General features: G+C 39.0%; 2 protein-coding genes across 4 annotated transcripts; one reads left to right on the top strand and one right to left on the bottom strand.

Moving 5' to 3' along the window:
* Positions 1-145: 145 nt before the first annotated feature.
* Positions 146-18,649, bottom strand: plekha3 (pleckstrin homology domain containing, family A (phosphoinositide binding specific) member 3). Of its 2 annotated transcripts, XR_191246.3 has the most exons (9): positions 18,290-18,649; positions 12,296-12,412; positions 12,053-12,202; positions 10,198-10,319; positions 9,774-9,878; positions 8,677-8,720; positions 5,017-5,111; positions 4,251-4,659; positions 146-2,888 (listed from the first exon to the last, which is right to left on the bottom strand). XR_191246.3 is itself a non-coding variant. In XM_004553529.3 (8 exons), exons 1-8 carry the CDS (start codon positions 18,327-18,329, stop codon positions 4,550-4,552), a joined length of 783 nt encoding a protein of 260 aa, XP_004553586.1. In that variant the 5' UTR covers positions 18,330-18,649; the 3' UTR covers positions 146-4,549. The 2 variants fall into 2 exon arrangements, 1 of the variants encoding a protein (XP_004553586.1); XM_004553529.3 differs by having other exon boundaries at positions 146-4,659.
* Positions 17,495-24,712, top strand: LOC112435770 (kelch-like protein 10). 2 transcript variants are annotated; one of them, XM_076891450.1, is made up of 5 exons: positions 17,495-17,588; positions 20,197-20,683; positions 21,672-22,265; positions 24,019-24,168; positions 24,404-24,712. In XM_076891450.1, the coding sequence occupies exons 1-5, from the start codon at positions 17,569-17,571 to the stop codon at positions 24,701-24,703; spliced, it is 1,551 nt and encodes a 516-aa protein (XP_076747565.1). In that variant the 5' UTR covers positions 17,495-17,568; the 3' UTR covers positions 24,704-24,712. The 2 variants fall into 2 exon arrangements, with proteins under 2 accessions (XP_076747565.1, XP_024660548.2); XM_024804780.2 differs by lacking the exon at positions 17,495-17,588 and adding an exon at positions 18,866-19,266.

Below are 24,712 nucleotides of genomic sequence, written 5' to 3'. Positions count from 1 at the left end.
CCCTCCACAACCTCCCACCAGCTGAATAAACACAAAGCTCCTATTAAAAGTCTTAAACTGCTGTTGATTTATGGGCAGGTAGTATATGCATGCGTGTTAAAGGTCTATATAAACCCTTAAATATGAAAGGAAAAAAAAAAACACCTTCAGTTTCAAACATTTCTTTATTCAGACAATGAAAATCTGATCTGATACAACCACTTACGTCACTCAGAGACAGTTAAGGCATGAAAATCTCTGCTGGTTTGGCCACAACAAATACAAAATAATCCGCAAGAAGAAAAAAAGAGATTTGGGAGTAACTCAGGAGTGTAATATTTAAGCTTCTCTCTCTCTCACATCAGAGCTTGTTGACTGAGGTGTTTAAGGGCAGGATATTTATTTATTTATTTATTTGGGGGGGGGGGGGTTCCAAAGAATCCTGAACACATGAATCTACAGCTAAACAGTTTGCTTAGCATGGAAATGTGGAAAGGGTGGCTTACACGTAACACAGTCAGCCTCCCCGTACTTGCAAAGATGACTCATTAAGATATGGGCGGGATCTCAATATCTGGATGCAAAAGAACATCAAGAAAAACATCTTTATATTTATTTTAAAATTCATATATCTAGAGTTTGTAATATTCTCCTTACATAGCTCAGCAAATATATTCTGATGAGTTCTCTCCCCTGCATTCATCAGCTCATTGTTTATGCATGGTCTACGGCTTCTCTGGGCACAGGGGCATGGATGCTCCCACCTCCTGCTCTTTGAGAAATTCCCAAACCAGCCGAGAGCCACAATCTCTCCTGAGTGTGCTGGATCTGCCCCTGGAAGTCCGAACTATGTCAGCTGGCTCTTTCAATTCAGAGAAGCGGTGTCAACTGTATTCTGTCGGTCATTAACTGAAGCTCACGACCATAGGTAAAGGTAAATCTAAAACTTTTTTAAAAATTCACTGTATTAATAAGTGATTCAATAATAAAAAAATAAAAAAAAGTCCAGTTTTTGATCGATTTAATCTATCATCTGTGTTATTGGACAGAAAATGGATCATATATGAGGCCCAAATATGTCCCGAACCAGCCGGTGGACCACGTCAGTAGTCAGAGAAGCAAAAGCTCATTAAGCGTTGTTGTCGTGCTATCAAGTCTGAAAATTTGGCAAAATGTAGACTTTATTTTATATGGGCCCACACAATGATCAAATACAGATCTACCAGCTCTCTGCAGATGAGAGTAACATCACAGGTCAGTGACAGGACATGAAGCTAACATCCAAAGTTTAAACTGTGTGCAGCTCTGATTATACACAGGAAATGCACCTCTGGGTCTTCATCACAGAGAGTGAACAGACATTCGAGTAGAATAATACACAGAAGAAAAGTTTCAAGAAGTTTTCATATATTTAAGGCTGCAGCTTTCAAAGTTTCACAGCCATCACTGTTTCCAACACGCAGTACCATTGTCACTATAATCCACTTATTTAGTTCTCAAATATTTTTTTAAAAAAAGACTGGAGTGCAAAAGTCACCACATGAAAGAAAAATGGATGTTAAGGGAAAGTACTGTAAAGTTACTAGGAAAACTGTCTGTTTCAAAACACCCACAAAATTCACAAAGCTTAGGATACAACAGACGTGGTCCATCTAAATTGGCACGAGTGACGTTAAGGTAAACACAAACGCACTACGGCATCAAATATTTGGGGGGTTTTTTCAGTTCAGTATTCTGCCGGGAACGTTGGTGAGCATCACTGTGTTTGCTTTGTTTTCACATGACTACTTTTTCTGTGTTTGAACAACAACGCAAGCGTGGCGTGGCGTGACACGACACTGTGCAGACTTCAAAGGTGATGTGTGAAGATTTGGGACAGCCTTCCTCGTCTCTCACACACGCACACAAATCTAAATGTCTTCTTCCACTCAATGTGTCACTTTGACCTTTAGAGTGTCTGAGCCACAGAAAATTATATATCTTGTGTTTTTTTTTATTTTCTGGTGGTGAACACTGTTTATCCTGCTGTGGATACTATCTGAAGGCAGTTTTTCAAATGGCACAAACACGTTTTTTCCTCCTTGCAGCTCCTCAGAAAGAAATTTACAAAGACAACACTTTGCAAACAATACATCATCGTCTGAAACGTTAAGCTTTACATATTTTTAAAGTTTGATAAGGTTTTGGGAATCAACATGTGAAAATCAAACACTGTAAACGTTTGATCACCAGTGTGGCTGCAGTTTTTAGATGACTGCTGCTGTCTCCTTGCACTCGCTCCTCTGCGACGCCGCTTGATCGCCTCTCGTGTGTCGGAACAGTTATACTTCTCATGATTTTATACTTTCAGGAAGTGAACACAGTCACAGGGAGGCAAATCTGGGGAGTTAGACAGGTGGTGAGCGAAGCCTGAATGTCTGTGGCTGAAAAGGTGGCAGTTCAGATCGTTGCATCTGAATCTCCTCCCTCAGACACCTCAGGATGTTACAGCAGAACTCTGTATCCACAGCCTTGTGCTGGGGAACGAATCCATGATGCACAACCAGATAAATGTTGAAAAAAAATGCAGAGCGTTCTTCTAAGTTTCCTCAACCTGATGTGCTGCCTTTGGACTTGGAAACTCTGGTCTTTGACTGGAAACTGCTTGGTCATAGCTAAAGATTCAGCTCTCATCACCAACGATGATCATCCACAAACTCTGGATCAGTTTAAAGTAAAAGTTGATGTTCGTTCTTTGCACTAATGTGAGGTCCATGGTGAAGTCACACAGTGAGAGTGGTCAGAATGGAGGAAAGAAAAAGACATGCTGAAAATGACCTTAAAGAGGAGATCAGATCACAGTAAGGTTCAGATAAGGTTTTTGATTTTTACGCTTCAGTTTCCGGAACCTTCTCCAGTTTTCCGTGAAGCTGAAAATGACAAAAACAAAAGAGAAACGATGTTGCCAGTGTTGGAAACGCAGGACTGTAAAACAGACTATATGTCAGTTTATACACAACACTTTGGTTCTCTCATTTGAAAAGGCTGGATAACAAGTGTGACTGACTGGGATGTGGCATCTGTGGTGACTCTCATTCTCAAAAGGCAAAGTTTTTATCCGCCACCATTCGGTTGTTTTGAAGAGAATTTTGATGAACAAGTGATGAATGTGACCAAGAAACAGAGGACAAATAACTGAAAAGTCATAAGTCTACGAGTGCACCTGGATGATTCTCCTTTCTGACTTTAGTAAATTACAAAACGACCTTCACAGTTCCACAAAGACTAGGCAGCACAAAGAGTCGCCCCCTGCTGGCAATCAAAAGGAATGCAGCTTGAAGGCACTTCCGCCTCAATTAAATCCCAAAACTGAATCCATCTTCTAAAACATCTCCTAATCTGACACAGTGACCACACACACAAATATAATATGATCTGAGCTAGCATTAATGCTTCAGTCATGTCAGTGACCGATTGCTAAAAAGCTCAGTTTTCATATTCACCCTAAAATGAGTGGTGTCAGGGTCACATCTTCAAGGAAATAATTAAGAAATTCAAAGATTTGCTCACATTCCCAGCTAGATTATCTGAAATTTAGTATTTCTGTTCACTTGTCTTAAGAGTTTAGGTGAAACTCGGCTCAAAACGAGGACAAGCTGCAAAGAGCGTAACACGGTCCAGGCTGAGCATGACCGCCTGGAAAAAGAAAGGTGGCAGCTTTAATGCAGGTGATTATGTTTTGGCAAACATCTGAAGACACAAGCAGACTCGTTAAAGCAGGGACGGAGAGTGATGGAGAACGTTTTTTTTTTTTTGCCTTTGCTTTCGGCAATGAGCTCAGCTGGAGGCCTGGAAGAAGAACACAGAAGACGGGAGGAAAGAAGTAATTTGGGGCTCTTTAGGAAAAGCCAGAAAAATAGATGCTTTTGCGTCACAGTTGCTGGATTTCAACATCCTGTCTAAGTGCCACTGAACAAAACTTTTGGCTCTGCGGTCAGTTTTTGGATGCACAAACAAACCTCAGAACACAACAAACCTTCAGTACATTCTGATTAAAGCAGCCCTGGCATCTAATTGTTCCAGAAACCAGGAATTCATAGTTCATCGTGTCCACACTGCGTCATGGAGCTGCCTGATACAATCATCTGGTTCCAGCTGAGGAAATTCGCTGGATCGACTGGGGATACTTACAATTTTCCTTGAATCCAGGATGTGGACTTCAAGTACAACTACATGACTACAAAAGTATCCATGGTTAAATCTGAAAGGTTAACAGTGTGGAGTCCTCTCACCTCATCAGGTTAAAGCTTCATATAATTCATACTCTCAATTTCTCGAACTTCAGCTTGGGACTGAATTTCCGTCAGTCTAGTGTATACTGTGCAACTGAAAGACTTCATGAAATGAAAGCTAATGAATCCAAAGTGCTTTTGTTTGGCAATTAGCTGAGAAACAGCTTGTGAAGGACGTTCCTACAACGAAAATGTTCATCCTTGGTGTAATGGTGTCAGTATCTCAGCAAATAATGATCTGGTGGCGTTTGTGACATCTTCTAGAGTTTATCAGGGTTTGGATGGGCATCTTGGGGTCTTCAGATGGAAAGGTCAGTGTCTGTGTCAGTGGGCGTGGTCTTTGGGCTCACACTGCCTGCCCTCTCCTCGGGAATGGAGGACGAGTCACCGTTGAGAGCAGGCAGCAAACCTGGAAAACAAAACAAATATATTAACAGGTGGGTCGCTTTCATTCAGGATTCTCAAAATCGAGTTACACCGCGGAAAGTGCAGAAAGCTACAAAGAACGTAGTTAAACCACTCACTGAAACAGCCATTGGTAAACTCAACCAAGGGTCATACAGGCTTTAACTCTCAGTACTGAATACAAAACATGTTTTCAGCTCAGTTGTAAGAATTCATATTGAATGTAACTATACCTACTTATACTAATTAGCTCATATAATATCACTTAAAAACTTAATGTGTTTAAGTCTCTCTACTATTTTCTCTTTATTTAGTTCTGAAGTGTCACTTATGCAGACTATAAAAAGATGTTATGTCTTACGTTCAGTATCATAAACCGAGCTGTCAGAGTTGGTACGGTTTCTCCGCTGAGTTGACCTTTGACCTCCACTCACGTACTCCTTCAGTACACCTGACCTGAGGAGGAGGAGTAATGAAAAAGATTGAGAGAAACTGAAAACTTTCTCACCGCAGTAGTGTTATTTAACAAGTGTGTCTTACAGCTGTAATTTAATGGGGAGGTTTTGTGAACAGTAAAAAAAAAAGTCATCCACAAATATTTACCCCTATTAGCCAGAAGGAGAACAAAACTACCAAGAAGTAAAAGGAAGAGATGTTTGGACATCTCTGCTCAGACTGCTGGCCACAGGACCCTGACCCTGACAAGCAACAATGCAAGCTTTAGCTGCCCTCAAACAACAACAACGGAGAATCTCAGCTGATAGGATTTAGCAACACAGTGTCAAACAAATTCTTCTCCAAACTTGAAATATTTTCAACTATTGTGTGTTTGTCTGACTTCCCAATACTGTGGTCCCCGCCAACCTTGACAGAAACATGGTTAGGCGGTTAGCCACCGCATACAGCATTTGCTTCAGTATTGTTTAATTTCAGTCATGGCATCTAGTGTCTGCTTTATTTCCAAATCTAAGAAATGGACATTTATACAGAAACTTCTTTTTTCCCCAAATCATTATGTTTTGAAATTATAGAACTACACTGCTGATGCAGCACAGCCTGTCACGCATCTGCACTGCAGTCAAATGAGCCTTTGTGTGGCAAATGTTTATGTCTAGATTGGAAATAAGGCAGACACTAGGTGCCATGGTCATTAGAATTACGGAAAGGCAGCTTATTAGGTGCTTTTCCATAATACTAAGACTGCCTTATTTCAGCAATTACCAATCACATTTGATATAACAAGCAAAAGTGACATCGGACTCGACAGTCCTGTCCAGTTAGAGATCAAACTGCAATCAGAATCGTGCTAAATTATATAAATAAACATTTCTAATGCTAAAGAAGTCCTGAACATGTGAGAAGAACTCTTACATATTTATACGAAGCTTCCAACTGATTCCAGCTTAATTATCAGTTGTTGAAACAATAACAAAATCTGTAAAAATAAATGAACTATCTAGACTGTCAACTGCTCCTTTACAGAAAGCAAGTTTATTAAACTGATAACTGAGTTAGTTATCAGCTGATCAGAGTTAGTTCAGTTATTATTAATTATTATTGTGTTTTTTCTTCTTCTTATTATTATTATCAATAAATAATATCATTACTATATTCAGGGTTTGTTGAAGAAAAGCAGCCAGTGAGTGAGTTATGTGACCTGGGATTTCTGCAGTCCAACTACAACAGAAAACCCAGAGTTGCCTCCAGTTTTCCATTAAACCTGCTTCTGGAGCAAAGCCCCGCTTCCATCTGAGACGATGCAGGAGCATTTGCTCATCACACAATCAGACTCCAAAACACAAGAACATAAACAAGCTGTCGTTACTCATTAAATAAATGCAATATATAATCTTCATAATACTGTACAATTTCCACTCAGACCACTGGGCTGCTTCATAGCCACTCACTGTCATAAACATTATTACTGCACTCATATTAATCTGTCAGTCTTGTGACTCAGCACTATCACACTGGACTTTACAGGTTGTGCTGTAAATATTTAGTTTCATCCTGATGTCTCATGTGTTCAATTGCACATCAAATCTCACATAAAACCTTTTTTTTTTCCACAATCATGAGTTTAAATTTTATCGCTTGCTTTGCTTTTTGTCCTCTTTACAGAGAATGACATCCTCTGAAAGTTAAATGAACCAGCAACAAAAATGAAGGGACCTTTAAATCCTCACAGTCATTTTCATTCAACAGATTTGAGAAAACCTAAAGAACTAGTTTGGTTTCTGAGAAACTGGTGAAGAGCCGTTACATTTGATTTGTAAAGGTCAACAACAACAAAAATTAAAATATTCAGTTTATTTTTTGCATGGTGTGTGAACGGCTTCCCCCCCCAAAAGATCCAAGACACAAGTACAGAAGGAGTAGAAACTGTTGTAAAGCGGAGTGACGTATGAACACTTAACCTTGAAGTAACCAAGTGAGGTGTTACAACTTTTCACAGGTGTGACAGGGTTAATGGGTAGTTAGGTGGGTCATTTATTTTTTGTTTTAACACTGTGGACAAATTTTTGGTGTAATTTTCTATGTGCAAAGTGATGTTTCGCAGTGAAGTGGTGCTCACGAGAACTAGCAGACACCTGAGACCCAAACTCACGATGAAAACAACTAAACTGACATTTTGTGAGGTTGACGCTTTTGTGCCCAAAACATATTACTGATAAACAATAACTGAATATTGTCATGGGAAAAGTAAATAGTATAGGCATCATTAACACATAAAGCTGTAAGGAAAAAGGAAAAAGGTTTCCTGTACAAAATCTAATGGAGTCATAAATGAACCCACTCAGTCATTTCAGTGGCTAAAATAGCAGTCACTTGAGGGTTTAACAGGTTTTATTTGCTTTAATAATACCTGCTGTCTATGCTAGGCATTAATGTCAGCAGATTTTAAATCACTAAAGTGAACAAATGAAGTTGAGTCCGATAAATATCCTAACATCTATTTCATTCTTATGTGATGCAGCAGTCATCAGCAATTGAAAAAGCACTTACTTTATAATTTTAACATCTCCCAGTAACAGATGTATGTAACACCATTACTTTAAAAAGTGTCCTGCCATGCATCTCAGTCCAACCATTGGAACGAGACTTTTTACAGAATCCATCAACAAAACATGATTTTTTTTTTTTTTTAAAAAGGCAATCATGCTACACACAAAACAAGTCACTTTGTTGAATTAGCTCTCAGGTAGATGGTGACTCTGCTGTCAGAAGGTGACGTGTGTGCAAAGCACTGCACACGGACTATAAAATGCCAATATGTGACAATAATAATTAGTGTGTGACGTGTCCATCCTCCAGTACTCTTCAGTACCTGCTGTAGTAAAGTCTACACTGAGTTGTGCCAGTTCAGATTGACATATTTAAAATACTACATTTCTGCCTCCTGGAGGCCAAAATCAGCATTCCAGTAATTCCTTTCTTATTTGGAGAACAGGGTCAGATTGAAAGCTTGTACAAATTCAAAAACTTTCACGTAAAAGTCTGCTTCCTGTCCAGGATGATTTTTCAGTGTCTGTACTGAATAATTTTACTTTAAGTAGTAATACTGAAACAATGCTGTGCATGTTTGTATCTACTTTATTGTTCTTTAACTTCCTCCTAAAAATTCTAGTTTGAAAACTCTGATCGAGTCTTTGCCTCAGACTAAACGATCCACCCTAAAACCAGCTTATTACTTTTAAATCTGTGAAAACACATTGAATTGAATTGCTTTTAAAGGCAAGTTGTAACACAATGCTGTAACTGCAAGGCATTGTGTGCATGACATTATGATTGGAGGCTGAGCCTGCATAAAAGTTTGAAGCTAGAATCGCCCCTGGTGCATCCAAGGGTTTTTTTTCCCACGTAAAGATCTTTGAACAACATGTTTGTAATAAATATGCTTCATAAACAAACTTGAGTATAGTCTACAAGAAACTTTAAATGTGACTTTGAATGAATTTAAGTCACCTCTTTTTTGTTACAACTTTAAATTCATGATGGTTTGTGTACGTGTTTCACTCACCTGTCAAAGCTGTATGTTCCAGGGTGACTGATTGACCGCTTCATCTGTACAGAAAGTGACACATTTGGTCATTTAGATTTTTTTTAAGTTCAATTAAAACCTGATAACAATTTCAAGACCTTCACTTTTGTTTTTGTTCTAAATATCTCTGATCCCTCGATGAGCTGTAAAATGAGAAAACATTTAGACTTTAAGCCATTTTGTTAACTTTTTATTTCCATCTGGCACGTCTAAATAAAGACCTGCATCTTGAGCATTATTGGAATTATTCTGTTGCAGATTAAGATTTTTTTTTATTATGCCTGTAGGTATTGGTATTACAATGTTCAAAGTACAGTGAAAAGAATACAAAATAAGTAAAAGGAAATGAAAAGTGTCTGAGACTAAAAATGGAAATTGACTGAACAGTTTGATCATTTTTGTGCATTGTGTGAGGGTAACCTGAGTGACTGGTGCACCTTTCAAAATACAAAACAGAGTCATCACCTTATAAAAAAAAGTATTGGTCTGTTTATAAATGAAACAAGTAAAAGATCAAAGTAACATTTTTATTGAATTCTGTTCAATTTCTTTCTTACTGTAAAAATATAGTAAACTAATCAGTGAAGATAACATTTTGCTTGAGGTCAAGTGTTTTCTTAACCTCTCCTGTCACGTCTGCTTCAATGTTTTACCCTGAGTGTATGAGTACAAAATAAAATCTACAATAAAACAATTATGCCACACTGTTATTTGCCAAGTCTACAACTACACAATATTTCTATCCAATTACAGAACGCCTAATGACTCTGGTTTTGTGCACCAGAGCACTCTGTACTGCTGAACATCACGGGCACATTGTGAAACTCGAACAAACCATAGGAATATAAATGAAAAAAATCGGTCGTGTCAACAAAGATACAAAATTGTATTTTATTTTACGGAGGATGTTTCTTCTTGAATATTATTACTCATGTTGTATTAAACATCTTTTATCTACTGTAACTGAATAATTAAACAACTTTTGAGTTAGAGAAAATAGATATTATTGACCTTTTTTTTTTATTAATCTAAACCTAAATTACAGGCTTTTGATTAGCTAGAGAAGGTGAAATTACCCTTTCAGGAGGTCGGAGGTCAGGAGTCAAACTGTGATTGGCCAAGGTCATACACTCCTCCAGAGTCCTGATGAAAGTGGCACATGTGGCACTGAGGAGCGAGGCCTGAAGACACACAGACGAATAACCAATCATCTTTTTTTTTTTTTTACACTCACATACCTTCAAGCTTCAAACTGAGAAATAATTTTGATTTAATTTTAGACATCTTTCTGCCTGATGGGTCTTTTGTGTGCACTAAAGGTTCCTTTTTTTTTTTTTTTAAATGGTAAAATGCCTCCTTTTTAAATAATTTCTTTCACATATACACAATAAAGCAAAATAATATCATTTAAGTACTGAAAAAAGAAACTCTTATAATTTGAGTCTAACTTTGAAATATTGTAAAGATAAGTTTGAGGTAAAAAGAACCCCCGTTTCTTACCTCAGAAGTCGGCGCGGTCTCTGAGTCAGCGCTGTACTGTGATTGGATTGTTTGGACCTGCTGGACGAGGAGGTCACAGTACAGGCGGAGTTCAGACATTTTTGTCTTCAGACAGTCTGGACCTGACAGACAGAAGTGTTGGGTTCAGGAAACTAATAAATGTGTACCTGAATCAACTAAATGATGCCACTGTTCACTTCTGTTTTATGTTAAAATATTTAAACAACTAGATTTCCATGATAATGTACATGGAAGGGTTGCAGAGTTGGACGACCCTTCTCCATGTCTTATTCGATTTTGAGATGACCAATAGTCAATATCACTATCCACACTCCGTAATGCATATTGTGTCAAAATAAAATCAAAAAACACAACAGTAGTCTCTCACAGGATGAAAGACACTGAGCAGCTTATTTTGCAATTCCAGAATGAAATAAAGTAATATCAACAGGAGAATCATGTTCACATACAATAATGAATGGTTAAGTCTGTAATTAATGACCACAGGTGGACAGCTAAATGGCTAAAATGATAAGTCATAGCTGAGGATGCACCAAGGAACCTGGGAATCATTCCTTACAGTGTTTAAGGTAGACCTGAGCATTGTATGGCCCTGGCCTCATGTGGCCTTTACCACACAGCTGTCAAATAGCTCAACCTGGGCAAAGCGTTAAAAAGCGTCTGGGGCCTGAGGGCAGAAATTTATGAGATTTTATGAGAAGAAATGTGAGGACATTCCAGAGCTCTCAGATGCAAAAAGACAGCTCTTTGATTTGCTGTTGATGCAACTGTCCTTCATTTTTCCACCTCATACTTTGATCCTGACTGAGTAAAATAGTAAAGCATTTTGTATAAAGTTAAAGGTCTTTAAATTTTTCAAAAACAATACAATTTGTTCGGTTTGTTTTGGGAATGTTGATTAAACAGTTATGAAAGGCTGGAGTTTTTATTATGTCTATATCATGTTTTTATTGCCTAATTGTAAAAGCCACTGCTACTGCTACCAGCAGCAGTTTATAAAGAGATAAAATTAATATTGAGCACAACTAAATTTAACTCATTGGTGTAGCCCTTCACAACAAAACCAGTTTCTTGGGGAAAATAATTGTCCATCCTGGTTTAAGGCAACATCAGGCTTGACCTAAATATTGCTTTCCTAACTTTAAAAAATAAAATAAAACTAAATATAAAACAAGACAATACATGCAATACAAACATTACTAATCTAGTTTGTAAGATAAAAAAATAACACCAGGACCAGGTTATATAAAACAATCTCATTAACATGCTGCATACTGCTGTCATCTGCAGTTGCTGTTTCTCCTTTTTATAAACCTCCTCATTTAGCAAACAAATCATATACAGAGCTGCCAATAGATAGCAGAAGTGAAATATTTAATCAAGCTGTTTATAAGGTGCTGTTACTGTAAATGTAACAAAAAGTGTAATAAAACTCTCACTTTATATATTGTCTCTCTGACCAAACACAATGACCGAGCGCGAGAGATAAGCCAAAGAATTACGGTGGTCTGAGTCTTTCAATGGTGTCGGCTCACCTGACCTCAGCTTGCAGTCTTTGTAAACACGCAGATAAAACTGCTGGTGTAGCAGCTGTTAAATATCTCTGAACTGCTAACCATTTCCTCTTAAGTCTCTCTATGCCACATCAGCTGTCCCGTGGCTGACATGTGGTGAAGTACGCACAGAATAACATTGAACTAGCAGACTGGGCTGCTTGTTCTTTTACTTTGTAATTTATTCTAAATTGTTGCTGACTGAAATGGTTTCCAGTTTTTGTTAGGTAATTTTCCCACGGATCAATCCTGAGAAAAAAGAGCAGACATTGCAGACTTACCTTTGTGTTTGTTACTGTCCAGTGTCCCAGCTTTGGATGACCCCAAAGCCACGAGCCACCTCTGCCTCTCTGCAGCGTTCACAGCTCGTACGTAGAAATGCTGTTCACCAGGGATTATCAACTCTAGACGGGTCGTATCTGTCGGATGAACTGAGACATAAAATATGAGGAGCGTTAGTGTGATGGATATGTTTGCTTTTGTGGCACCATGAGAGAGAATGGGTGAGATATAGAGGAGCTAACCTTTAATGTCACATACGGACATCTTGATGGATCCTTTGCTTCCTTTGCCAACATCGTCCTCGCTGTCGTAATAAGAGATGACTCCGTTCTCTAAGACGAACCAGCGAGGCTGCCATCCTGAAGATAAAAAAACTTACATGTTTAATACAAAAAAAATCAATGACAACACTGACTTTATAATTCCATGATTTTTTAGGTTTTATATATTCTCAAAATTGCACCCGAGTTTTGTTTATTTTAAAATGATATTTAGTTTCAATTTTACAGTTTAACATTTGTTTTTTGTTTTTTTTAATTTTAATTAAAAAACATGATGTAGCAAAAAAAGGTTGGTTATGGAACAAAAACATGCATAACAAAAAACAAAACAAAAACCTAAACAAATTTTTTTTAAAGATTCTGGCACTAGATTGTGACACAGAGTAAAATTAATTTAGTTGCAGTTTTAAACAAGTAAAATGTGTCTTTCGCAAACCTGGAAATTTCATGTACACAGCCTGGACAGTCAGAATTTTCAAGGCCAATATTGATATCTGGTGATCTAAAAATCTGCTATATATGCTGATATTTTTCCCCTTTTTAGACATTTTCCCACTAGTGGGCAAACTATGCACCATCAACATCAATATTTCTCCCGTCACTTCCTTCCTTACTTTTTAAACTTTCATTTTTTGGCTGTTATCAGTGCTGATAAGGATATAATGGCCAATAATCATCTGTTGTAAACATGAAGTTATGATGGCTCAAAAAATGAAAAAAAAAAAAAAAGAACATAAAAAGACTGACCTTGATATTTGCATCTGCTATCAGCCACATTCCTATTTTAAACATTGTAATTTAGTAAGTGGTACATCCCTATTTATTATTGCCCAGTAGGTTTTCTTGATTTGACTGGTCAACAACAAGAGAAGATAGTGATCAAACTCATGAAAGCCACTTTCTGAATTTTCCAACTCTACAAGGCAGAGGACGTTGCTGAATATACTCTATCTTATCGCCTTAACCCAATTGTTTAACATCCACAGATATTCAGTTTACCATTAAATATGACAAAGACAGGGGCCCATACTTAGAGGTTGAATCAGTGCATTTTGAAGCCAAAAATCTTGACCATTTCCTGCTTCAAGTGTCTGAACTCTAACTCTGACTATAACCGTTTTTGGCAAGGGATCATACAATGAAGTGAAAAGGGAAATTTAAGTCTCTTTAGAAATGTCCCTTCAGAGGAGATTGTTCTGATGACATTCAGTTTCCAACTGACAAAAAGCAGATGACAGTGGCAGTGTTTGAGGTCACAAGCAGTGTATAGTTTGTCCTCCGCCACTATTATTAATAGACATGTTATGCTGGCATCATTAAGGTCAAACACCACTTCAGGTCCTGTTACCATGCAGCTGGTTTACATCAGAAGATACGTCCCTCAGTGGTTGTGTGTGGCTGTCAGTTCTCCTCTGAGCAACATTTAAGTTAATGCTATAAATACATTCACTCAAGTCCTGTATTTAAGTAGCTCATTTGCTACTTTAAACTCTACTCTATTACATTTTAGAGTTTACAGTGATAAACATTTACTACATTTATAGTTCCTTTGCTCTAAACTGGGAGCTCCATTTCTGGCATCCTTGGTGTGATATATCCACTAATATTTCCTTCTTAGGTTTAGACACACAAATGTATTTAATTTTATTTACTCTGTGAAGACCCACTCGACCCCACCTTCTTTTCAGTCTATGTGTGTGTTTATTTCCATTGAGCAACACCGGCAACATCTCGGCCTTCTGTGCAGGTCCGCTATTAAAGCTCTTAGAGCTTAGTTGATGTGTAGTTCTCTTCCCTGAGAAACATCCTTTGGATTTTGGTTTCTTGCACTAAACAAGATTCCATACACAAGCACTTTAGTCATCGATTCACTTACACCTAGGGCTGAACGATATATCGCATTTGCGATAATATCGCGACATGATCAAGTGCAATTTTCTAACCGCAAAGGCTGCGATTATACTCTGGACATGTCCAAATTCATGGGCTGCATCCTCCTGAGGCCGCATTTGTAGACCGATTACGTCACAGCGACGCGCCGAAGGCTGTCCAAATTACTACCATATCCCAGAATTCATAGCGCGGCCCAGCCAAACTCCAGTTTCCAGCAATGGCGGCCGCTACTAAGTTTTAAAATTACTCATACTAATCTTTCTGGGTCACAAAATAAACTTTTAACATATTTTCAGGCGAGAAAGTAGTTGTGTAAACATCAAATATCTGCTCAGTTTATCAAGATATCCCATATTTGCAAAAGTGCTTCGACGTTTTCAGAGGCGTCTGCTACCCACCAGCTCGACAGCTAGCCGGGAGCTCGAGGGTTACTGATGCGGCCGAGAACGGCACAACTCCCGGCACATCATTTTCAGATCACCGCGGAGTTTCGCTGCTCGGGTTAAACGTAATATATAAGTCACTTAGACAACCTAAAAATGTTATTGTTGGGCTTTTTTCAGTGTTTTGTTTGTTCGTGAGTAAATCGGTTTGGCTGAGATTAAAGTTATTAGATTAGATAAAATAAAACTATTAATCCCCCGGGTGGGTTCCTCCTTGGTTTTCACACAGCTGACTAAACGTCAAACAGAAAACTTATTAAACAGAAGTATGAGACAGTCGAGAATTTACACCAGTGTCTGGTTATATTTTAGATAGCAAGAAGCAGACGGCCGAGTTTATTAAACTCCACCGAGACAGCGGTGACGCTAATCAGAAGGCTAGACCGTCCAATTTCACGCCTTTAAATTTTAAAGGCGTGTTTGTGTGTGTGTTTATACAATTGCTATTATGTTTGCACTTTATGTGTAATGTTACTGACTGCAGAGATCAGTAAGATGTGTGTATTTTTTATTTATTAGTTTTATTTATTTAATATTATTTTTTAATTGAATGACTGTCTAGTAGTTCACAGATGTCGAAAAACTGAGTGTGGTAAAGCCACTGATTTTGTTTATGTATATTTCTGCAATCTGCACATTGTACTGACTTTCATTTTAATGTTTACACCAGGGTTCCTTGTCAGCACTTTATGCTCAGATGTTTGTAAGCTAAAAATAAACTATTGTGTATGTTCAAATATACTGTTGTGATTGAAGAAGTTAAATAAAAATGTCAGTCATCAATTCATGCATCACCTCATGTCATCATAACAGAGGTCTGTCTTCCAGGAAAGAACAGTTTAAAATTAATGTAATATAGTATTGGCCATACTATATGATGTATTGCTTGTCTTTGTTTAATAATACAGAAGACAAAGACCTTAAAAAATAATCGCATATCGCATCGCAATCGCAATATTGGGGCAAAAAATCGCAATTAGATTATTTTCCATAATCGTTCAGCCCTACTTACACCACTGACCATAACAGCTATACACAGCAATTAGCTCACCTACCTACTTTGTCATTTGATTTGACAAATATAATGCTTTTTATTGGTATTTGTATGCATCTACAGTGGGGCAAAAAAGTATTTAGTCAGCCACCGATTGTGCAAGTTCCTCCACTTAAAATGATGACAGAGGTCAGTAATTTGCACCAGAGGTACACTCCAACTGTGAGAGACAGAATGTGAAAAAAAAATCCATGAATCCACATGGTAGGATTTGTAAAGAATTTATTCGTAAATCAGGGTGGAAAATAAGTATTTGGTCAATAACAAAAATACAACTCAATACTTTGTAACATAACCTTTGTTGGCAATAACAGAGGTCAAACGTTTACTATAGGTCTTTACCAGGTTTGCACACACAGTAGCTGGTATTTTGGCCCATTCCTCCATGCAGATCTTCTCGAGAGCAGTGATGTTTTGGGGCTGTCGCCGAGCAACACGGACTTTCAACTCCCGCCACAGATTTTCTATGGGGTTGAGGTCTGGAGACTGGCTAGGCCACTCCAGGACTTTCAAATGCTTCTTACGGAGCCACTCCTTTGTTGCCCGGGCGGTGTGTTTTGGATCATTGTCATGTTGGAAGACCCAGCCTCGTTTCATCTTCAAAGTTCTCACTGATGGAAGGAGGTTTTGGCTCAAAATCTCACGATACATGGCCCCATTCATTCTGTCCTTAACACGGATCAGTCGTCCTGTCCCCTTGGCAGAAAAACAGCCCCATAGCATGATGTTTCCACCCCCATGCTTCACAGTAGGTATGGTGTTCTTGGGATGCAACTCAGTATTCTTCTTCCTCCAAACACGACGAGTTGAGTTTATAGCAAAAAGTTCTACTTTGGTTTCATCTGACCACATGACATTCTCCCAATCCTCTGCTGTATCATCCATGTGCTCTCTGGCAAACTTCAGACGGGCCTGGACATGCACTGGCTTCAGCAGCGGAACACGTCTGGCACTGCGGGATTTGATTCCCTGCCGTTGTAGTGTGTTACTCATGGTGACCTTTGTTACTTTGGTCCCAGCTCTCTGCAGGTCATTCACCAGGTCCCCCCGTGTGGTTCTGGGATCTTTGCTCACCGTTCTCATGATCATTTTGACCCCACGGGATGAGATCTTGCGTGGAGCCCCAGATCGAGGGAGATTATCAGTGGTCTTGTATGTCTTCCATTTTCTGATGATTGCTCCCACAGTTGATTTTTTCACACCAAGCTGCTTGCCTATAGTAGATTCACTCTTCCCAGTCTGGTGCAGGTCTACAATACTTTTCCTGGTGTCCTTCGAAAGCTCTTTGGTCTTGGCCATGGCGGAGTTTGGAGTCTGACTGTTTGAGGCTGTGGACAGGTGTCTTTTATACAGATGATGAGTTCAAACAGGTGCCATTCATACAGGTAACGAGTGGGGGACAGAAAAGCTTCTTACAGAAGACGTTACAGGTCTGTGAGAGCCAGAGATTTTCCTTGTTTGAGGTGACCAAATACTTATTTTCCACCCTAATTTACGAATAAATTCTTTACAAATCCTACCATGTGGATTCATGGATTTTTTTTTCACATTCTGTCTCTCACAGTTGAAGTGTACCTCTGGTGCAAATTACTGACCTCTGTCATCATTTTAAGTGGGGGAACTTACACAATCGGTGGCTGACTAAATACTTTTTTGCCCCACTGTACCTTTCTGTCAAGCCTGCACAGCCCAGTTTGTGCAACCATGACAACAGGGAAAACTACTGGCTCCAGCAAATATGAAATCTACCAAAGCTGAGTTTCATATAATCTAACTTGAGGCCTTTGGATCTGAGGAACGGCTGAGATGCCTTAAAAGCACGTTGGTGCACCGCAAAGAACTAAATGCACTTTCCAAGAAGAAGGTGAATAATTTTAAGACAGCAGCATTCACCAAAATGACCTTGTTTTGTTTGATTTGCAAACATACACCACCACTACCACCAACAACAACTTTAGTTTAATGAAGATATTCAAAACATACTTGTAATTTGTGTAATGTGGCTATTGTAAATTGCTGAATTATTATGACTTTTGCCAGTAAACCTGGCATGCAGTGGAGATTGAATAACTCTGCTTCCAACTGTCTCTAAAGATCATGACAAACTGACTTTTAAATTCTTCAATGCTTTAATTTAATTAAGCGCTAAAGACCCATGTGTAGGTAAAACGGTGAACATAATAAATGCCAAAACTTGTATTTACTGTTTCTCCACGTCTAATTACTTGGAATACTTTGATAGCTCAGCATTTACAATCTAGTGATGTCTTACATTTCACCATGTCGACAAGGTATATCATGACTTTTAATGCTTTAACTAAGTTTTTGCAGCAGTACCTTGGCATTGGCATGACGCTGATTAGCAACATAATTCTGACAAAATAAATCCAACATTACATTAATTTACAACCAAAAACAGCAGCCGCACAGTAACATGTACAGTTTTAATTTAATATTAGCTTGTTAGCTAACCTGCTAATTTAGAAACTTGTAACATATATAAAATTGGCTGACATTATTCAATACTAACACGGCTAGTTCAAATCAGTTTTTAGAAAGACTCACCTGTCATGTAGTTCGTCCATTTGTAAAGTATCCCCTCCATGTCTTCGTTTCACATCGGCTAACGTCGCTAGCCTTTTCCGTAGCCAGGCTAGCTGCAGCCGAACACTAGCTATATGTAGCTAACGGTCGCAGTAACCCTTGGTTTTCTGTGTAGCACCGCTGGTTATGTAAAACATGAATGAAGCGTTTGTGGTTTGTGACAGCTGAATGACAGCGTCAGCGGGTAAAAATAAAGCTGAGGTGTTGATTTGTTCTGAGCTGCTCGGAAACTCGACGGCTAACTTCTGGCCACTCAGCTGATGGAGAAAAATGTCAACAAACCACCAGCTTCTCTACGGAGTCCCGGAGCAGCCATTCCACATGAACGCAAAAATACAAAAAGGAAATTTGCTTTGAATTTACGCAAATATTTATTTTTTTCAATTTTATGGTCGTTTCAGTTAAAATATATAATTTTTTCTTCTACATTTATTTAATATCTGTTTTTGTCGCTGATATTTTTTATAGATATTTTATTTGGCAAAATATATTTATGTACGTTCCTAAAAAATGCAAGGCTTGCAAAATGTCATACATACAATTGAATTTACTAAGGTAGAAATTGTGATTTTGTAATACAATTTGGTTTATTTGTAATCCTTTCCCCGATTAATTAACGGAAGAACAGAATGAAGCACTATGATTTTCAAATATAAACAGACTAGTGACACTTTCCAGGCAGCATAAGTTAACGTAATCGGTAATTTAGACAAAGTACCTTACAAAGTGTAGGCAGATCTCTAAAGGAAAACACTAAACAGGAGATTTTTGAGAAGTTTAAACGTCTTGAGTAACATCTGAATAATGAACAGCACCTGTAGTACTGTCTTTAGTGAGCTTTTTCTGGAGGGACAGTTGTGTGACTCTGTGATCCGAGCTGGAGATGTTGAGTTTAAAATTCACAGGATCATCCTCTGCAACTGCAGTGCATACTTCAGGTGAGCAGGCCTGTGTTGTTTGGCTGTGGTTTGGTTCTGCATTTATCCTACTTCAAAGCTTTCATGTAACACAGTGCAGCAGGTATTGGGAGGTTTCAATGTTACACTGTACTTTTTGATCACTAGAAATGTTCTGGAGCAATTTTTAGGGGGAAAAAATCAGTCCTGTATTTTTATTTAGTTATTTATTTTGGGAGGTTTGTTGGGATACACATATAGTATAGGTTTGTGTTTGACTCCACAATGAGCCTGTAAGAGGTAGTTTGAAAGATTACAGACACTATAAACTGGCTTTCTCATGATATTTCATCAGCACGACAACAGCAGCAGCAGTTCTAATAAAGTTGTTCACAAACTGGCCTGCACCAAAAGGACCACATCAGTGGTGATATTAGCTGTGCCTTCACCAGTTTAGCTGAAATTGTATGTCTAAATAGGCAGGTAATCAATTTAGGGCCAGACTGAGAGGTGGCCAATGATATGCCATTTCTGTTGCAGTGGGACATGTCCGCTCTTTCCAATTCTGTCTAGTCAGTAAATTTGATAATGTGAAATTCAGTTATTATATTTGCAGCTATTTAATGCCTGCTGTCCCCTGTCGCCCTAACCCTGTTACTGTATAGGAATATTTGCTACAATGCCTAGACAACTCTATATCCTTCTGTCTGTCTAAACATAGCAGCAATGCTGAATGTTTTTCTGGACATGTCTGAATAGATGACCTTAAATAGGAGACTGCCCATTTGAAATCAAGTCATTTTAGATTTTTGTTACTTTAATTTCATATCTCTTTGATCACAGCTTGCTCAAGTAAGCATGCAGCTGAAAAATTCTACAAATGCTATTTAACTATGAGCTGCATGACATCAGGTACTTTTTAAGTTCCATGACAGAGAGACAATGTGAAAATGTTGATCTGAATCTGCACAGGGATCTCTTCTGCTACAAACCACTACCATCAAACAAGGTCTACAACTTCCCCACTGTGTCTCCAAAAGTAATGAGCCTCATTTTGGAATATGCCTATACCCAATCTGTTGTGGTGACGGAGGACAATGTACTGGAGCTGTTGGTGGAAGCAGACAACTTTATCGTGACTGGCGTCATTCAAGCCTGCTGCGACTTCCTGGAGAGGAAGCTTTGTGTAAATAACTGCGTCAGTATCTGCAATCTGGCACACTTACACAACTGTCCTGACCTCAGGGGAAAGGCCTATCTCTATATCCTCCATCACTTTGAAGAGGTTGGTGCACTCTCCTTGGAGTTCCTGCAGCTCTCTGTGCAGCAACTATCAGATCTTATCGAGAAGGATGAGCTCAATGTGAAGCAGGAGAGCACTGTGTTTGAGGCCATTCTCAGATGGATCAACTATTCCCCTGTGGAACGTGGGTGTGACATGCCCGCACTGCTCAAGCAGGTAACTGAAAATGGGATATCAATTTAATTCCTCCTCTAAGTGCATTTATTTTGTTTATTACTCAGTGAGGGGCTGTTGAATGAATGGTAAAGTTTGAAAGTATAGAAAGTAACTTCCGCTGTAGCACTTTGAATTAGGAATAAAAAATAAAGCATAAGCTTGATGCCTGATGCAAAAAAAGAAGTTTGATTGTACACTATTGTGTTTACAGAGTTGGGTGTCCAGGCCGCCCACCTGCTCACCCATCAGCCTTTTACGGCTGACGTGTAAAAAGCTAAAATTGCAATGGCAAAATTACTCAAACTTAAGGCTTGGTAATAGAGTTAATGTAGGAAAATCATTCTTCTTCATTCTTAATCACATGGGGGGGGGGGGGGGGGGCTATTTCTAATTCACTTGGGAGTGTGCATCAGAAGGTGCTCATCATTTAGTCCTTAATAAATTGTCAAAGTATTATTTACACTTGCGTCCAGATAAAACTGGCCGTTGTTTTGTAGTTTCAGAAGTGCATTATTGATAATCTGTCTGAACTGCACTTTAGCTTTTCTGACAGAAAAGTTGACTATGCCCATAGTGTTCTGCCAGAACTTACTGACTGGTCCTTAGGCATTTACAACAGGACACACCCTCATTGTGGGACCTGTTTCTACAGCAGGAGGTTACTCAGTGCTTAGATAATGGCATTGACACTTGACTGTGGCACCCCTGCTTGTTTGGAGCTAATGCCATGACCTGCCATTGCTGTTTGGCAGGTGATGCTGTGGCTCTTTACAGGTAATGTTAGGGTCTTTAAGGGCAATGCCACAGCTGATTGGAGGCGATGCCAGGAGCTACCATAGCTATCTGGGTGATTCCATGACATTTTGATTATAGAGATAGTGCTATACTTCACTAATGTGTGGTGGCATGGTGGCTACGTCCAACTCTTATATACAGTCTAATGTTGTATTTCTTGCCTTTTTCCCTTATGATTCTTGTTTTCATCCAGGTCCGCTTACTATTAATGCCCACTGAGTACTTGGTTGACACTGTGAGCAGAAATGATCTGGTGAGTAGTAGTCCGGCATGCATGAATATGGTAACCACTGCCATACAGATGCTAAATGAGTCCAATATGGAGAGACCTCTGACCCAAACACGCCTGCCGTCTGAAGTCTTATTGGCCGTTGGTGGATGGGTGAGTCATTTCCCAAGTGACAAGATTGAGTTGTACAATGTCCGAGCTGACCACTGGGTGCCGCTGAGCTGGAGACACAATGCTTCTCTGGGATTCTATGGTTGTGCTTACCTCAATGGATGTATTTATTGCATCGGAGGTTTTGATTTCATAAGCTATTCAAGTCATGTGAGAAGGTTCAGCCTCACCAGCCAAACCTGGACAGAGGTGGGCTCGATGCATGAAGAGCGGGGCTTTCTCAGTGTGGCCACACTGAATGGCTGCATATATGCTATGGGAGGGTGCCAAAAACAAAAGAAACTGAAAACTGCAGAACGATATGAGCCTGACACCAACCAGTGGACTATGATTGCATCAATGCACAAGCCCAGGACAGAAGCTGGTGCTGCAACACTACACGGTAAGGTAAGTGGAATTGAGGTAGTGGAAGATCTCTGCCATGTTGGTTTTGTGGAGAAAGTGATGGACAAAGTTAACTGGTAATGCTAACAACCTTGGTTAACAAGCTGCGTCAATAAAATGTACAGTCAAATAATTCCATTAGAAATGCACCAAAAGATGCCAATGCCTTAATCTGTCAGTACACTTCCCAAAGCAGTCACAAACCCAAATTTTAGCTAGGACGCTATCCATATGGATTAGTTTTGTTTGTTTTTTTGTCTTTTGTGTCTGGCTGTAAAAATGATTTTTAAGGCTATGTAGTTGGATTTACAACATATGGGGATTTATTATCTTTTGGAGCCAGCCAACCAACGAATTTATGCACTGGAACATGAGAGCACAGTAAAATATTACTTTTCTGTGAGCTTCTGTGCAAAAAAACATTTTTTAATAGTCTTATAAATCTGGCCAATGGGAGTAATTTTTAAAAAATGATTTTTTTTTTTTTAGAATAATGTCATGAGTATTGAGAAAGACATTCTTTCCTTGGTTGGTACTTTTTTTCTTGCAAACTTATAACAATCCTGCAAAGGATTGTTTTGGTTTTCTTGGTTTGGTTGGGATCTTTTTGTTAATTTAATCTCAGTAAATATATGTTTTTTAAAAAGAATATTATGGCTCGGCAATTTCTTTATTCCTGTTTTATTTGTTTTGCTTAACATGGCACTGATTTGCAAATGTACTTTTCGGCTTGAGGGCTTAATCATCACTGGACCTTTCTGTGGAAAATATGAATAGTTTATGAATTGTATCAGTTTTATAATATTTTTTAAAACTAAATATGTCTATTACCATTAATCCAACAGCTCAGGGAGAAGGTTAAGGTTACTTCACCCTCAGATCGTGAAAAATAGTAATTTTACAATTTCTGCATCCATATTTTCCAAGTCTGCAAAATACAGAAAATAAATGCAGCAAACCTCTGCTAAAACTAAATGTTTTAGGATAACACCATCATTTTTAGATTTTTACTACTATTATGCAAAGTAGCTACACAGAAATCTGATGAAAACATTTTTAGTTTTTCACAAGCGCATGGCACAACATAGAAGAGCCACCTCCACGGGACAAGACTCAGCAGTCCATCTGCATCTTAAGGATAAAGGACACTCTTTCGAGGATGCCAATGTTCACATTTTGGACAGAGAGGACAGATGGTTTGAAAGAGGAGTGAAAGAAGCCATTTATGACCACTGTGAGCGACCATCTTTTAACAGAGGCGGTGGTTTACGACACCAACTGTCTGCCATCTATAATCCAGTTTTGAGTTCGCTTCCCAGACGCCTTAATGCCCACTCACACCCTGGGCCATCTGACCTCAGGAAATCACATGATAGGGTGGGGCCAGGTTTCACAATGAGCTCACCTGAAACCCTGGCTGATTGTGACCCACACCCTCTTTCACACCTTGGCTCATGTAATTAGGTAGAGGATCATCAGGGGGTCCTTTGTCTCTTTTGGGGGGACACTCCCACAGGGCTTAAATCTGGGACTCTCCACCATTTGACTCTTAGAACTGAAGAAGCTTCTCGGATGAGAGGTGAAACATCTTCAAGCAACTTAAAGAAATCCAGATGCTTTTCTTTCCAAGCTCCTTAGAATACGATGACATGGATGACTGAGAACCTTCAGACATTTTTAGTGTTTTTAAGTATTTTCTGGAAGCTGAAACATTTAATTCTATTAATTTTGACTTAAACATGATTTTAATTTCTAGGTGTACATTTGTGGTGGTCTTACTGGAGATGAACCTCTGTCATGTGCTGAGTCCTACAACCCTGACACCAACCAGTGGACACTGATCACACCCATGGAAACCGGGAGGACTGGGGGAGCCGTGGTCGCCTACAATGACGAAATCTATGTAGTAAGAAGAGCTTAAAACATACTCTTACTACGGACAGAAATTCAAACATGGAATGTTTACTGTACCTGTATTTGGGAGTCTGTATTATTTTCCAAGTACCATGTACTGGATTATTGGAATGTGATTTCTATGATTACCCTAGAATCAGATATTTTGGAATCTGGAGACCTATTTACTTTTTTTACAACAGAACATTTTTACGTTACAGACTGTAACAAGTCCTTTGTCTGCACAGGTTGGTGGCTTTAACGGTATCACTCAGTTGCGTAGTGTCATCGCATATGACCCAAGAACAAGACACTGGCGCAACGTTGCTCCCATGTTACACCCTCGCAAAAACTTCGGCATTGCAGTGCTGGAGGACCAGCTGTATGTGGTTGGAGGTTTCCACAATGGCGGCTCATTCTGCAATGTGGAGTGCTATGATGAAAAGACCAACAGGTGGTACATTGTCAGCGACAAAGGGATGACCCAAGGTGCTGTCAGTTGTTGCGTTCTGAAGCGACACCCTGATCTGACTGCTTATCTTTCATAATTATTTCAC

This window comes from Maylandia zebra, linkage group LG13 (assembly GCF_041146795.1).
Source record: "Maylandia zebra isolate NMK-2024a linkage group LG13, Mzebra_GT3a, whole genome shotgun sequence".
Lineage (NCBI taxonomy): Eukaryota > Metazoa > Chordata > Actinopteri > Cichliformes > Cichlidae > Maylandia > Maylandia zebra.
Note: the sequence above shows the minus strand (reverse complement) of the source record. Positions and strands in the feature narration are given on the sequence as shown.

What these genes read in the sequence shown, in the direction of transcription:
- plekha3 (XM_004553529.3), bottom strand. Translation starts at nt 18,329, where the DNA reads ATGGAGGGGATACTTTACAAATGGACGAACTACATGACAG. An exon ending in GGACAGTAACAAACACAAAG is followed by an intron (nt 10,320 to 12,052) that starts GTAAGTCTGCAA and finishes TCTGTCTGTCAG; the next exon opens with GTCCAGACTGTCTGAAGACA. An exon ending in AGACCGCGCCGACTTCTGAG is followed by an intron (nt 9,879 to 10,197) that starts GTAAGAAACGGG and finishes GTGTGTCTTCAG; the next exon opens with GCCTCGCTCCTCAGTGCCAC.
- LOC112435770 (XM_024804780.2), top strand. Translation starts at nt 19,133, where the DNA reads ATGAACAGCACCTGTAGTACTGTCTTTAGTGAGCTTTTTCTGGAGGGA. An exon ending in CTGCAACACTACACGGTAAG is followed by an intron (nt 22,266 to 24,018) that starts GTAAGTGGAATT and finishes TTTAATTTCTAG; the next exon opens with GTGTACATTTGTGGTGGTCT. An exon ending in ACAATGACGAAATCTATGTA is followed by an intron (nt 24,169 to 24,403) that starts GTAAGAAGAGCT and finishes TTGTCTGCACAG; the next exon opens with GTTGGTGGCTTTAACGGTAT.